The sequence below is a fragment of the Geotrypetes seraphini genome, chromosome 2, assembly GCF_902459505.1.
Source record: "Geotrypetes seraphini chromosome 2, aGeoSer1.1, whole genome shotgun sequence".
In the NCBI taxonomy this organism is placed as follows: Eukaryota; Metazoa; Chordata; class Amphibia; order Gymnophiona; family Dermophiidae; genus Geotrypetes; species Geotrypetes seraphini.
In genome coordinates this window covers 520180558-520196352 of record NC_047085.1, presented here as the reverse complement: position 1 = coordinate 520196352, position 15795 = coordinate 520180558, and the positions used below count along the sequence as shown (strand labels likewise).

At 45.7% G+C, this 15795-nt stretch overlaps 1 protein-coding gene across 3 annotated transcripts in view; it reads right to left on the bottom strand.

Annotated features, from left to right (window-relative positions):
* Positions 1-15795, bottom strand: part of LOC117354674 (zinc finger protein 845-like) — a 210921-nt gene that overhangs the window by 136694 nt on the left and 58432 nt on the right. The window contains exons 1-2 of one of the 3 annotated variants that reach the window (XM_033932529.1): positions 8102-8341; positions 1035-1161 (exon numbers count right to left, since the gene is read on the bottom strand). The exons of 1 other annotated variant lie outside the window; for it this stretch is intronic. In XM_033932529.1, coding sequence (XP_033788420.1) covers positions 1035-1161; positions 8102-8128 — 154 coding nt within the window. In that variant the 5' untranslated portion in view covers positions 8129-8341. Of the gene's footprint in view, positions 1-1034; positions 1162-7400; positions 8060-8101; positions 8342-15795 lie in introns of those variants that run through there. One more of the 3 variants, XM_033932526.1, reaches the window with a different exon arrangement.

The following is a 15795-nucleotide window of genomic DNA, read 5'->3' as shown; positions in this document are numbered from 1 at the left end:
AACTTCTGAAGGGAAGTTCTGCAATTCACTTATTTTTAATCCTGACTTTGGGCTTATATAGGAATCTATTTTCCTTTATGCCGATACCAGTCTAAGAAATATGCTTTGCAGCCAAGTTAGCTGTTTGCCTACAGTAAAACCAGAAGTTGCCTTCTTTATAGCTCCTACAATGTTGTGATTTACACATTAAACTTTTCTTGAAACTTCTTATTCTCCGAGAACGTGGAGTGCTAATTAGTAGTCATGTTTGGTGTCTTAGCAGTATGGTTAGGCCAAATCCCCTACTCCTCACAGTACGGAGAACAATGCATGGAAACAGAAGGAAAGAGGAATGACCTGGTTCAATGCCAGCCAATTTCAGGAGAAGGGTCAGATATTTTGGCCTTATCACAGGTGACCAAAGAATCAAGTCTCAATGTTTTTCTCTAGACAATACTGTAAATTCTCTAAACAGATGCTGTAATGCAGGAGCCAAATTATCAGCATACAGAAGTTTCATTCCAAGATAAAGGTCGAAAAGAGTAGAAACCAAGACTGATCGTGTGGTGGTGAAGGAGAGGGGGCACAATTTAAGGGCCTAACCTGATGTTCTTCCCTCTCTAATATATAGAAACAGAAGGTTTTCTTGTATTTCTCTTATCACATGGTGATGCTGGAGACAATTCAGCAGCTTTTGGAGGCATCCAGAGTCAGAAAATTCCATAAACTGAGCAGAGATCAATGACCACAGCACATGACTTTTCACTGGTTTAAGCCTGCTTCCAGGTACAATGTAATCTTCTGCGGGCAGACTCTGACCCTGGATTTTAGCTCTGCTTCAACAAACAGAAAAATGATCCACACCTGAATTCAAAGGGAGAAAATTTGTAGGACTCACAAGATCGTCTTATGGGTCCTCACACTGTGTGTCAGCTTAAGTTAGAGGTTAGTAAAGAGAGATCCTGGTCACACTTGGAAGTTTCTGGAGTAAACGAAGTACAGAAAAATGTCTCATATTAGTTTAATATTTTAGATGCAGTTAAAGCAATTCTTACCTAGGGAGATCAGAATCTCATAATTCTCCTTCATAACTTCCCTGTAAAGCTCCTTCTGTTCTTCATCTAAATACTCCCACTCCTCCTGGGAGAAAGAGACAGCGATGTCCTCAAACGTCACCTGCATCTGAAACACAAACCAGAAACACACTCAGAGCCTCCAGCATCACCAGCAGGCTTTATTGAATAACTGGGGCACATAAGTTGCTTAGGGTGCAACTGTAAGGGGAGGCGAACATATGGATGGAGCGTGGATGTGTCGCCAAGTGACCTGTACATCTTATAGAATACAATCAGTTGAGCATCTTAGAAACACCAACTTACATCAGCAATTGAAGTTATCATGCCTTTATTTCAGCACTAGTCTTTAAGCCCGTTACATTAACGAGTGCTAGAATAGATGTGTCTGTCTGTCTTTATCTCTCTCTCCTTGGCCACTGTCTGTATCCTTCTGTCTCACCCTCCCCCCCCAAGCAAAGCTGTCTGCCCCCAGCACTCACCTCCCCCCCAAATGTCTCTCCATGGCCCTCTTCTGTCTTCCCCCCCAGAGCAAAGCTGTCTCCCCCCAGCACACCCCTCTCCCCAAAGCAGCCCCCTTTTCCTCTCCCGCTGACTCTCTCTGTCTTTCTGTCCCTCTCTCTGCCCCTGTGTCTTTCTTTCTTTCTGTCTCCCTCCCTCCCGCTGTCAGTCTGTCATTTTTCCCCATTTCCCTGTGCAGCAGCATTTCCATCCCACTTTCCTATGCAGCAGCAACAACATTTCCCTCCTATGCCCCCCTTTCCTGTGCAGAAGCAGTAGCAGCATTTTCCCCCACCCCCCTTTCCCTTCTCTTACCTTCTCTTCCCTGCTCCATTTGGTCCCTCTCCCTTCTTTTACTGCCGTTGTCCTGCTCAATCTGGCCTGCTCCTGACCCTCCCACCGCCGACAAACCTCGGGGCTCCAGCCGCGTAGGCAGCACATGCTGCTTCGCGGCCTTCTACTGCCGATTTCCTCTGCCACGTCTGTCTCCGATGATGTCATCAGAGACGCGGCAGAGGAACTCGGCAGAGAAGGGCGCGAAGCAGCGTGTTTAGTGCTGCCTACGCCGCTGGAGCTGGGAGGTTTGTGGAGGGTCAACGGCCAGAGCGGGGCTGCTGTCCACCACTCGTTTGCTGCTACTAGTGCTGCCTACTCTGCTGGAGCCGGGAGGTTTGTAGAGAGCACAGTCGCGCGCATGCGCCTCCAGCCCCTGCAAGCGCCGTGAGGTGTCAATTAGAATGTTGCCACAGAAGCACACCTCACGGTGCCAGGACTCACAAATTTTTGAGAGCGCATGCATGCTCTAGCGTTTTATTATTATTGATGCCAAAGTAGCTTTATACTGGTCTTCTATAATGGCTTAAGATCACATCTTGGTGCCAAACTATACAATTATGCAGAAAGTCAAAATAATTTTCTGGGCTTGTTTATAGGGTGGGCTGTATTTTTCTGTATACATGCCTGTCTTAATGTGGTGTGTCTGTCTCTCTGGGTGTGGTGTAAATAATTCTACACTTCTGCTATTACTACAGGAATATGTGGGAATGGAGTAAATATCACACCAGTCACAGAAGAAAGTATTAATAAAAACTGGAAAAACAAAAAGTGAACAAAGCCATGGGATCGGATGAGATTCATTTTAAGATATTGAGGGAGCTCAGAGAAGTTCTTGCAGGTCCTCTCACAGATTTGTTTAATAAATCCTTAGAGACAAGAGAGGTTCTAAGGGATTGGAGAAGACAAATGCGGTCCTTCTTCACTAAAGTGGTAATAGAGAAGTCAGAAACTATAGACCAGTAAACCTGACATCCAGATTAGAGAATGACACAGTGACAAAATTCATCACCGTTCCAGTCCCCGTGGATAACCGCGGGCAATAATCCCATGTAATTTTGTAGTGTCTATTTCAACCTCAGTCCTTCTACCCCAGCATTCTTCAACACAAAGCTTGAGGGTCAGTGGTTGTGGCCATTCTTCCCTCTCTCCTTAAAGAATGACATGAAGATGGTTTCCCGCGGTTATCTGCGGGGACGGAAACGGTGATGAATTTTGTCACCGTATCATTCTCTAGTCCAGATTTCCCCGGACATGTTCTCCTTTTGAGGACATGTCCAGGGGTCCAGACAGCTTTTCAAAACCTGGCACTTTGTCCAGATTTTGAAAAGCTTCCATCAAATCTCCGTCAGGCAGGAGGGCATGTCACTCGATGTCACGTGCATGTGCACATAACATCGTGTCGCATCTGCTCTTGCACGGATGACCTCCTGCCCGATGAGAGCAGGCAGCAGGGGTGGGGCTAGGGTTGGATGGGACTGGAGCATAATGGGGTGGGAATGGGCGGGTCTAGTGGTCCAGATTTTCCATTTGGAAAATCTGGTAACTCTAAGTAAATCTCACTTTGGTTATTGGAAAAATAATGGAAGCTCTGCTGAAGGAAAAATAGTGAACTACCTGGAATTAAATGGGTTACAAGAACTGAGACAACATGGCTTCTCCAAGGGAAAATCATGCCAAAGATATCTGATTTTTTTTGTCTAGGCGACTAGAGAATTGGATAGAGGACATGCACTAGATGTAGTCTACCTTGATTTCAGCAAAACCTTTGACATGGTTCCTCATAGGAGGCTCATCAATAAACTTAGTGGCCTGAAGTTGGGATCCAAATTGGTGACCTAGATTAGAAATTGATTGACTGACAGATGACAGCGAAAGGTGATAAATTAAATTTGGTCAGAGGAAAGAAAGGCGAGTAGTGGCGTGCCTCAGTGATCGGTACCAAAGCCCATTCTGTTTAATAAATTTGTGAGTGACAATTTTAAAAGGGTTAGAAAGAAAAGTATGTATTTTTGCAGATTACATGAAGATTTGCAACAGAGTAGACACGCCAGAGGGAACAGAAAACTTGAGGACAGATCTGCATACATTAGAACCCTAAATAGAAAGAGAATAGTATCGAAATATAACTCAACAGATCAAGAGCTATAACTTCCTTTAAGACACGCAGAAGTAGTGCTTAAATGGCAGCTCCTAGTAAGGAAGTGAAGCCGATGCCGGACGGACTTTTATAATCTATATGCCCTCTATATAGTAAGAGGGATCAGGATGGAGTTGCCAGCAGTGGAGTAGTGTGTAGCCAATGCTGGATGAACTTCTATGGTCTGTATCCCATGTGGCAAGACAGAGCACATTTTGACTGCAACTCCGATAGCTGGGAAGTAGGGCCAATGCAGGGCAGATGTTTTTACAGTCTGAGCCCTGAAAATGGAAAGGAAGGATCAGGAGCAATGTGTATTCATATCGTCAGAGTACAGGTCTTACATATCTCAGGGAGGGGGGGAGATATATCTTATAGTGGAACTTAACAAGAACTCGCAGTCTGAGACTTGCACCGTTCTGAAGATGTAGACCACGGTCTACAAGGCCAATCTGGAGTCACGAAAATGACCTTTCACTGATGGCTTGTAATCCTGTGGTGCATCTGACCTATCTTGGGAAACATGTACAAGAGCACTGGAAGGGATTTACCGTCACCTGATCGATACCCCTCCCCCTAGCTGTTCTTCAGGCCTAGAGATCTAAGCTGGCCACTCCCACAACACCCCCTTCACTTGCTGTGCGGCACATGGCACAAAGGCATTCTACAGGTGCCCCTCAAGCACAAATCTGGCATGAATTGAGGGTAAAGGAGCCCAAGGACACCATCCAAAACAGTTTTGAGACCAAACGAGGTGATTTGAAGGTTCTGGAGAACTTTGAAAAAGAAATTGGGAAATCCAAGATGGTTGCCATGGCAGCATTTTGGGGAAAAAAAACAGCTCCAAAATGCTTTAACTAAAATAAAGAACAGTGATTTTAGGATTTTGGAGGTGGGGAAAGCTAAGGGAGATGCAGAGATGACCTGCCATCACCACCATAACCTTCATAAAAATTTTGGGCGTTGTTGCTAGCCTAAAGGGAAGTGCTGAGAACTGATAGTGATTTTTCACCCCCTGGAATCTGAGGAAGATGCGATGATGGACTGAATGGTCTCCATTCAAAAATGAGGTACTTTCAGGGCCACGTTCACATGTTTGAGATCCAGGATGGGCCTGCATTCCTCTGAGCCTGTCTTTGGCACGACAAAGTATATGGATGGAGTATCTGCCACAGCCCGAATTGTCTGGAGACACTGGTTCTATTGCTGAGATATCAAGCAACCTCCGCAACGTTGCTTGGACCCTTTTTGCTTTCTGTGGCCAGACTGCCAGCAAATGCACCAACCAGTCAGAGAGAGAGAGCGTATAAATTCCATCATGGAACCCTTTCTGACAATATCCAGGACCCAGTGGTCGGACGTTATCAGTTCCCATGCCTCTAGAAAGTCTGACAGCCAACCTTCAAACTTTAAAGGAGCAACGTGAGTGAGGGCTGGTGTCATTTGGGCCAGGAACCCTATCTCCACCAATGTTCAGCAGGCTGGCGGCACAAGTCCCCAAAGGATACACCTGCCAGTTGCAGGCTTACAATCAGCTCCTCTCTAAGCAGATCCTGCAGCCACATAAAAACCGCAAACTGGAAAAAAAAAAAAAAGAAAAACACCACAAAATAAAGGGAGCAGATCAGACCACTACCTTCTATCGCTTTGTAATCCTTCCTCTTTACAATGTAAATCCCAGTAGTTTGTACTGGTCATCTTATTGTAAACTGCTTAGAACTTTGCGGTTTTAGCAGTCTATAATTAAAGTATCATTATTATTGTTCATGTTCACCTGCAGAAGAACTGAATGGGGCAGGAGACCGGGGAGGAGGAGGAGGAGGAGCTGAAAAAGCTGTGATTGACATCTTTTGCAGAATGCTGGCTAGCAGGCATGGGCAACCCTAAGATTCAGCATACCATCCCTATTGCACTGGAAACTGGATTGTTGGTTCAACATTAAAATAAATGTGATTGTTGGGCAGATTGGATGGACCCAGTGGCAAAGTGAGGGTGAGAGGTGCCCAGGGCGATGGTGCCCCTCCCCCACCCGCTCCTTCCCTACACCATCCTGCCGCACACCTGAACCCCTTCCCTGCTTGCGCCAGCAACATTAAAGAGGTATGGGGAAAGCACATAGTAATGGTGGGATTGGGAGGCAGAGAGGACGGGTGCCATTTCCCCCCCCACCCCCGGATGGATCATGCAGGTGTGCAGTGGTGTAATAATAGAGCTGCAGATTGTGGGACCAAAACCCAGGGCCATTCCTTGTAACCCTGGGCCTTATATAACCTTTTATAGGTACGTAAAATTCACTCCATCTCTAAATTTCTATGTCCCAAATCACTTAATATACTGATTCACTCTTTGGTGATGTCTAAAATCGACTACTGCAATTCTCTATTTAAAGGAATTGCTTTACATGAAATAAAACGTCTACAAATTATACAAAATGCATCAATTAAACTAATAACCAAATCCAGAAAATTTGACCATGTAACACCACTTCTCAAAAATGCTCACTGGCTTCCAGTTATTCACAGAATAACTTATAAACTGTGTATAATCATCTTTAAAACTCTATATAATATGACCCCCGCATTTTTATTTAAGTTATTAATTCCATATTCTGCAAGGAGAATTTTAAGATCTAACGAACAAAACTTACTGTCTATTCCCTCGCTGAAAATTATTAACACGAGACGACAATTTATTTTTTCATGTACTGCACCGCAGACTTGGAATGCCCTCCCTATTTCTTTAAGAGAGGAGAAGGAATTTGGGAAATTTAAAAGTAACTTAAAAACTTTCCTTTTTAAAGATGCTTTTGCAATCTAATTTTATTATCTTATTACTCCACCTTACTTTATTATACCTTTTTTATTTATTACCCTCTTGTATTTTCCCTTAATGTTTCTTCTTCACTTTAATGAATTGTATTTCATCCCTCCTTACCTAATGTTATGAATATGTTAAACTGAGTGCAATTTTAGTCTTGTTTAAGTATTTGTATGTATTGTATTGTCCCCTAACAAATGTAAATTTTAATGTGTACATCGCTTAGAAGTTTGATTAAGCGATTAATCAAGACACCTAATAAACTTGAAACTTATAAGTACCTGTATATTTGTAAACCGCTTTGAGTGTGGTTGTGTAACTACAAAAAGACAGTCTACAAGTCCCAATCTATTTCCCTTACCTGCAATCATTTACTTGTTACAGGGAAACCAACTCCCTCCCCCAATTTTTCCCCCCCTCCCTCATCTTCCCAGAGTCCTCTGCCCACCCCCACCCCCAAGATGCGAAGAGAATGAGGCCTACTGCCAGGGCAAGGAAGTGTGCTTGGGGGGTGGGGGTTGATTCTGCAGAGGCGGTGGGGGAGGGGCACCTCCTACCTGAGCAGAAGCTCCTGCAGCCATTTTCCAGCCTTAGAAACAACTCTGGGGCTCTTTCTCCAGCTCAGGGTTTGTCTCTTGCCGTGGGTGGGGGAGAGAGAACTGCACGTCACAAGATAGACGACGCCTCTGGGCACATTGTGACAACATCACAAAGGGGGCGGAGCGTCAGGGGAAGGCCGCTGACTACCACCTGTCTCAGCTTGGAAGGGGCGGAGCTTGTTAAGCGGGCTCCACAGCTCGAGACAAATTCCACAGCTGCCCTTCAAGGAGGCCGCGAGTGGGGGGGAGGGAGGAGCCAGGGCGCGATGTGGAGATGAGAGCGCGCGAGGCAGAGACACTTTCCCGCCCACGGAAACTCTGACCAATGAGCTCCTCCTCTTTCTCCCTTATCCCTACTAGGGGGAACCCGGGTCCCGCCTCCTCCCCTTCCCGCCAAGGGACCATTCTGACCAATCAGCACTAAAAGCAGTAGAGACAGACTCAGCCTTCGGTGTGAAGCCCCGCCCTCTCCCTTTGACGTCACCAGGCTCTTATTTCAGGAAGATTGAAAGTTCCAGCTGCAAATCTTTGACGGGGCCGTCGGCCGTGACGTCCCCCAGTGTTCTTCCTCCTCCAGATGAGCCCTCCCGCCGCCAAGGAGAGCAAGTCTGCTGGTGGGACTGAGTCTGCCGCGGTGTTCTCCGAGAGGCATCTCCTACCTGAGCAGAGGCTCCTCCTGCGGCCATCTCGCTCTCTGCTTTTGCAAGACTATAAGGACGAGGCTCTTTCTCTGCGGGGAACAGCAGACGACCACTCCGTTTCCGATGACATCACAAAGGGGCGGAGCCACTAGCTTCCTAGGAGATCCAAAGGAGGGCGCGTGGGGAGGGAGGAGCCAAGGCGAGAGGGGGAGGCAAAGCGGAAAGTCCTTGCTCCGGGAATAACGTCACAACTCCAGGGAAATTCTGACCAATGGGGCTGAAGCTCCTCCTCTTTCTCTTATCCCTACTAGGGGGCGGACCCTTCCACTCCTCTTCCCGCCCCCAGGAAAATTCTGAGCAATAGATGAAGCTGAAACGCCTCCTCTTTCTCCCTAGCACGGATAAGCGGTAGGCGCCAGATCGTGTGTCTCTCACCAGGCTGTCTTGGGTGTGAAGCCCCGCCTTCGCCCTTGTGACGTCACCAGCCTCTTATTTCAGGGAGATTGAAGAGAAAGTTCCAGCTGCAAATCTCTTTCTGCCCTTTGGTCCCTTCTCCCAATTCTGTATTTGCAGAATGTCAGTTGCGCTGGGTCAATGTTTTCAGAAGAACAAAAAAGGGATTTGCCTAGGGTCACAATAGGGTTTGAACTTCACCCCACCCTGAGGGTGCTGAGGCTATAGCTCTAACCCCTACACCAGGGGTGCCCACACTTTGTTGGCTTGTGAGCTACTTTTAAAATGATCAAGTCCAAATGATCTACCAACAATAAAATTTTAAGACACACAAAGCATATTGTACACAGAGAAAATGTTAATTATCATTTATATTCGGGGTTTTTATCAGAGGTCAAGGCAGATGACTTTAAAATATACGTTACCTCAGTGACAACTATACAAAAATAGACAAATATACCTTCTCCTCTTTTACTAAACCGTGCTAGCGGTGCTGAATGCCCTGCACTGCTCTCGCTGCTCATAGGCTCCCTGCACTAAAAACCACTATTGTGGTTTAGTAAAAGGGGGCCATAGTGCAAAATATAGCAGCAGATATAAATTCTCAAAATGGACACATTTTGATCACTAAATTTAAAAAAATCATTTCTCCTATCTTTGGTTGCACTTCCTTCTTCTGTAAAGCCAATATTTCTTTCTTTCTGCCTTTCTTTCTCTCTCCCCCTGCCCCCCCCCCCAAGCCATCATGCTGATTTCTCCACTTCCCCGATTCTTTCCCTACCCCCACCCCCAAGCCACTAACGTAATTTCTCCCTTCTGCTTCCCTGAGCCAGGCCTGGTGCATACAAGCACCGGGCTCACAAGACTTCACCTCCAACATCAATTCTACGTCGGGGAGGAAGTTCCAGGCCAGCCAGGCGATTAGCTGGTCCAGAACTTCCTCTCCAATGTCAGAATTGACGTCGGCGGTGAAGTTTTGTAAGTCCGGCACTTGTACGCACCAGGCCTGACTTGGGGAAGCAGCGGGGAGAAAAAGATTGCAAAGGCAACGCAATCGACTCACATTGCCTTTGCGATTGCCATTTGGGTACCCCTGCCCAGTGGCGTACCAAGGTGGGGACGGGAGGGGGAGGTCCGCCCCTGGTGCACGACCCAAGGGGGTGCACAGCTGGCCACCCACCGGGGAATAGGCTGCCGCCAGGGTAAGGCTGCCACTGTCATTGGGAACAGGCCAGCACCGAGTTCTCCCTCCCTGCTTCTCTTCCCCGCGGGGCCCACCAACTCTTGCCACCCAACATCAATTCTAGTGTCGGAGAGGACGTTCTGGGCCAACCAATCGCTGCCTGGCTGGCCCGAAACGTCCTCTCCGACGTTAGAATTGACGTCAGGCGGCGAGAGTTGGTTGGCCCCACGGGGAAGAGAAGCAGGACGAACTTGGCGCCAGCCTGTTCCCAATGGCCAATGGCAGCAGCATGTTTCCCAATGGCGGTGGCATGGGGGAGGGCAGGGAGAAAGAAGGGGGGGACAGGGAACCAGAAAGAAAGAAAGGGGGTAGGGTGAAACAAATAAATAAAAAAATGGGGCATGGGGAGAGAGAGAGAAAGACAGAGAAAGAAGGGGGAAGGGTGAAAGAAAAAAATGGGGCACGGATAGAGAGAGACAGAGAAAGAAAAGGGGCATGGGGAGAGAAAGAAAGAAGGGGGTAGGGTGAAAAAAAAGAAAGAAATGGGGCACGGAGAGAGAAAGAAGGTGGCAGGGTGAAAGAAAGAAATGGGGCACGAAGAAGAAGGGGGCAGGATGAAACAAAGAAAAAGTTGGGGGAGGGAATGAGGTCTGGAGGAGAGGAAGCATACAGGAGACTGAAAGAAGGGAAGAAATATTGGATGCACAGTTAGAAGAATAAAGTGCAACCAGAGACTGATGAAATTACCAAACAAAGGTAGTAAAAATGATTTTATTTTCAATTTAGTAATCAAAATGTGTCCGTTTTGAGAATTTATATATGTTGTCTATATTTTGCACTATGGCCCCCTTTTACTAAACCGCAATAGCGTTTTTTAGCACAGGGAGCCTATGAGCGGCGAGAGCAGCATGGGGCATTCAGTGCAGCTCTCTGCGCTAAAAAACACTATCGCGGTTTATTAAAAAGGGAGGGGATATATCTGTCTATTTTTGTATACTTGTTACTGACATGACATTTCATAAAGTCATCTGCCTTCACCTCTTTGAAAACCCACGGAATATAAATGATATTGAACATTTTCTCTGCATAGTGTGCTTTGTGTTTTTAAAATTTTATTGTTAGTAGATCATTTTGACTTGGCCACGAAGGTAAGGGGGAGGGAGGGAGGGGAGCTGCTGAAAGACATCTAGTAATCCTTGCAGGCTTGACTCTGCAGGGAATTATTTTTGTAAAATCATGTTTTGTTATGTGACTGGCATTATTTAGACTTTAATTTCTATGAATGAATAGAATGAAAATGATATGAAATTACTTGCTTGTTTTTATGTACGTATGCTGAAGGAAAGTGGAGAGAGAGTGGGCTGACGCTGAAGTGAAATGGGAAAGAGAGAGTGGAGAAAAGACGCTGATTTATAAATTGACAATTGTACAGAATATTGTTTCCTTTTATACTTTAATATAATAAGTTCAATATAAAACAATTCAAGGCTTGTTGGATGGAATCAGGTGGTTTGTGGGGATGGGGACCGAGCTTACGGGGATTAGTCCAATAAAATGGTATTTTCTTATTTCTCATTATTTGTTTTATTTTTATATGTTAATTTGTAAAGTGGTGATTGTTACGTATCAGTTTTTTCAAATTTACATCTACTGTCTTTATATTTTGCACAATATTAGAGAACACGTATTACTGTTTTTGTGGTGTTGTGGTGTTGCATTGTATGCAGAGTCTGGTTTCTTGGCAGTTCAGTTTAACTTTTGTCTACATATTTTTATTTTTAGTTTGTGATTATTCCATATTGGGCGAGGGTGTATCTATCTGTGTATATGAAAGGGACATGGCTTTCTGATAGCATCGACTGTACAGGATCTGGCTTGTTTAGTTTTACAATGTATGTGTTGGTGTTCTAGTGCTCACTGCAGTGTTTAAGATGCTGCCTTTTCCTAGGTACACTCTAGTGCGATATGTGGATTGTTACTAAAAATCATATTTTTCATATAGATGGGGGGGGTGTAAAAAAGTGATGGGCCCCGGGTGTCACATATGCTAGGTACGCCACTGCCCCTACCCTACACAATCTTCCCACAGGAATAGTAGGGCTAATAACCACCAAAACACACAGCTCCAACCAAAGCGCAGTTCCTACTACAGTAAAACACAGTTACTTACCGTAACAGGTGTTATCCAGGGACAGCAGGCAGATATTCTTACAAATGGGTGACGTCACCGATGGAGCCCCAGTACAGACCACTTTAAAAGTGCATCTATAGAGACACCATTCTGAATCAGGGCGAGGTCAGCACATTGACCTGGCAAGCCCTGTGACAGAATGCGGAACCATGCCCTCCCCTCTCTTGTCACATAGTCATTCTGAAGCAGGGATAATATCAGCACACTGATAATACTAAGCCCCTGTGAAAGAATGCTGAATCATTCCCCCTCTTCCCCTTCCTAGTCACAAATTAACCTTTATCTTATTTATGTAGTCCTTGTTTTGAAAAGGACTTTAGCAGACCTGCTTTGACTATGTGTAGAAACACAGGCAATGATTACGTGGCATTTTCTACGTTTTGAGTTGAGGGCGATCACGATGTAAATGCATGTGACTTTGTATCCACCAATCATTAGAGATGTACACAGGGGAGTTACTATGATGTTATTAGCATAGAAGCATAATAAAAGGGATTCAGAGCTTGCCACGGCAACGCCTCCGCCCGACTCATATTCTGCGTGTGTGTGTTTGCTGTGTTCCATCCCTACAAATGGCAACCAGAACAGGGACCCTTCGCCCTGCTTGCTCTGACTGAAGATAAGACTTGGCACACCTCATCCTATGGGATCCTATCGAGTAAGTTTGGGAAATTCCCTGTCAGATTTACAACGTGCTCATGTAAAAGAATTGAAGTATATTCTGAGACATACAGATAGAGAGGTATCTGTCTGATTCACAGTTTAAATGTTTAGTACAGGAAATAAGAGAGCACTGCCCCTGATTTCCAGAAGAGGGATCGGTGCCGGTCCGCAGAAAATTCCTGCCGGTCCGCGGAGGGCCGGCGAGATCGACGCGGTTAAATTTCCCATCGGCATCTCCTCCCCTTTCCCTTCCAGGGCTTAGGATCGGCTGCAGTGCAGATAGCAAAAAGAAACACAGAAGCCGCGGGACTTTTCCTCTTGCCTGCATGCTATAGGCTCTGCCGATCCTGATCCCGCCCCCCCTCTGAAGTGACTTCCTGTGTTTGAGGGGCAGGATTGAGACCGGCAGAGCTTATAGCGAATAGCAATGCAGCCAAGAGGAAAGGTCCCGCAGCTTCTGTCTTCGTTCAGAGTTCTGGGCAAGGGAACTGTAAATAAACTGTTAAGAACCAGGCTGCTTCCAATTTAGTGTCAGTTATGGTGAGACCAGCCATTGTGACACTGGAGTCACTCTGGGGCCAGCAGCAAAGGGAGGGAATAAGAGATGCTGGATTCCCACGTGTTGTGGGAAGGGATGGCAGACCCCGGTCAGGGGGGGGGATTGGTGTGACAGAAGGGAGATGGTGAATCCCCTTGGGGGAGGATAGTTATTGGAACTAGGTGGGAGTTGGAAGAATAGGGACACAAAGACAGATGCTGGACCTTGCAGGGGGCAGAGAGACATAGAAAATGCTGAACAGGAGGGTGGAGTATGAAGACAGAAGTAAGATGTTGGACATGGGTAGAGGGAGTAGGGAGACAGAGGGGATATGCTGGACATGGTGAAGGGGGAATAGGGAGACAAGGAGAAGATGCTGAATAAGGAATGGAGGGAGTAGGGTGATGGAAGGTATCTTGCTGGATTAAGATGGGGAAAAGAAGGGAGGTACTGGAATACGTTCAATATAAAATCATAACTGAGGCTTATGTGGATGGGATCAGATGGTTTGCGGGGACCGAGCTTGCGGAGACGGGACGGAAATGTGTGGTTTTTTTAAATTTCAGTCTTAGTAGTTTGCCGGTCCACAAAATAATCCTTTTATTTCTGCCGGTCCACGGGTATAAAAAGGTTGAAAAACACTGGCCTAGGGCGTCAGCAGCCATATTAATGGTATGGCAGAAGTGTAAATGTGCCTTGGAGAAGGTAGGGACTGAGGCGTCTTCCAAGGTGTCAACAGTCTCATTAACCGTTCCCCCCCTGACTATTAGAGTCAAAACATATATCCAAAAATTATATCTCCTGCACAGTTACCTCCAGCTCCTTTAAGTGCAAAAAAGGAAAAAACATTAGCGCACCCATTAAGTGCGTTTCAAGCAATGATTAAAAAAAAGCCAGAGAGGAAGGGCAGTTGGAAGCAGAGGATATGAAATATTTAGTTCAAGCCTACCCAGTCACATCTGCCCAAGATCCTAATAGGCCAGGACAGATAGCTCAGTATCAACCATTATCCTTTGCAATGTTGCGAGAAATTTGTAAATCTATTTCAGAGACAGGTTTACGAAGTAATTTCATAGCCAGGTTATTTGAAACCCTGGCTGGGGCACATACTTTAATACCACAAGATTTGAAATACATTATGCACATGGTATTGACTACGGGTCAATATATGTGGGATAGTGAATATCAAAGGGAAGCTCGACGGAGAGCTTTACAGTCTGGAAGGCTTTATATATCAGATCAGTTATATGGAACAGGAAATTTCTCCACTATTTCCCAACAATGTGTACTTCCAGCAGAAACGTTGATGATAGGAAGTCAGTGTGCATTCAGAGCATATCATAAAGTACCAGCCTCAGGAACACGTTAAAAGTTATGCGAACCTTATATAGATTTTATAAACAGGTTGCAGGAAGCAATACAAAAACAAGTAGATAATAATGAAGCTCAAAATGATTTAATGATGAAATTAGCCAAAGATAGATTGTCGTAAAGCATTACAAGGTTTAGGAAACAGGGCAGATATTACCTTAGCAGATATGCTGCGAGCCTGTGCTGATATTGGCACTCAAACATATCAAATGAGCCTTTTGGCTGCTGCAGTTCAAAAAAGTTCCACTCCAAAAGGCAATTGTTATGGTTGTAGGAAACCATGACTTTTCAAACAAAACTGTAAGGCAAATATTAATAAACCGCCAATATTGAACAGAAGGCGGCCCCCTAGTATTTGTCCAAAATGTAAGAAGGGATATTATTGGGCTAACCAATGTCGCTCAGAAACAGTGGGACCCTTCAGGAAACTTCCCATTGGGCAGGTCTCTTGTCCCGGTACATACAGAGTACAATAACATGCCCCTTGAAATTTCAAGCGCATCCTCATGTAGTTTGCTTGGTCCCCTATCTTCCCCCAGCATCTCATTTATCTTGGGTGTATAAAGGAGGGGAGTCTTCTTGGAAGGAATCTCAGAAGGGATTTTTGTCTTCTACTTGGGTCCTTAGGAGGGTTGTTATAGGAACAAGGGGCTTTAGGGAGAATCTTTCAGGTATGACAGGGCCTGCCCTTCTTTTTAACCAGGACTGGGACCTCATCACAATGTACAGAATCCCCTCTGGATACATTTTTTCCTCAGCCTGTAGTGAATCCCCAGGTAACCAATAGGAGAGTGGGAGGTACTGATGTCATAATGGGACTTTATGATAGAACCCTGGCAGGAGAGTGTCTCTCTCACCACAATGTTTGCAGAGAGGAGCAATGGAAATCCCCAAAAGTTCAAGAGGTCTAGAAACCCATCTGAAATCACTGAGGCACAGGCAGGAACTGGTCAAGTTCAGCACCTGAGTCCAAGGCAGCTGGCCTGTATCCGAGCAAGAGCCTCTCAGGACCACCCAGTAAATGAGTTGGCGCAGCCTGAGCAGCTTTGCCTCCAGAACTGTAGCAAGAGACAGCCAGGACCGTTTTTCAACATCTGTCCAGTCGAGCACCTTGTCCTCACCACTCTTCCAGCAGGACACCAGGTCATTGGCTGAATGTGTGCTAATTGAGTCTCCTTCATCTCTAGGCCTTTCTCCTTCTATCCTGACCACCAGATGAGTCGAGGGTAAACGAGGAGCCAAAATCTGCTCCAGGTCAGAACCTGTTTGGATAGTACTACAGCACTGAGGAGTTTTTCTAAACTTCAATAGCC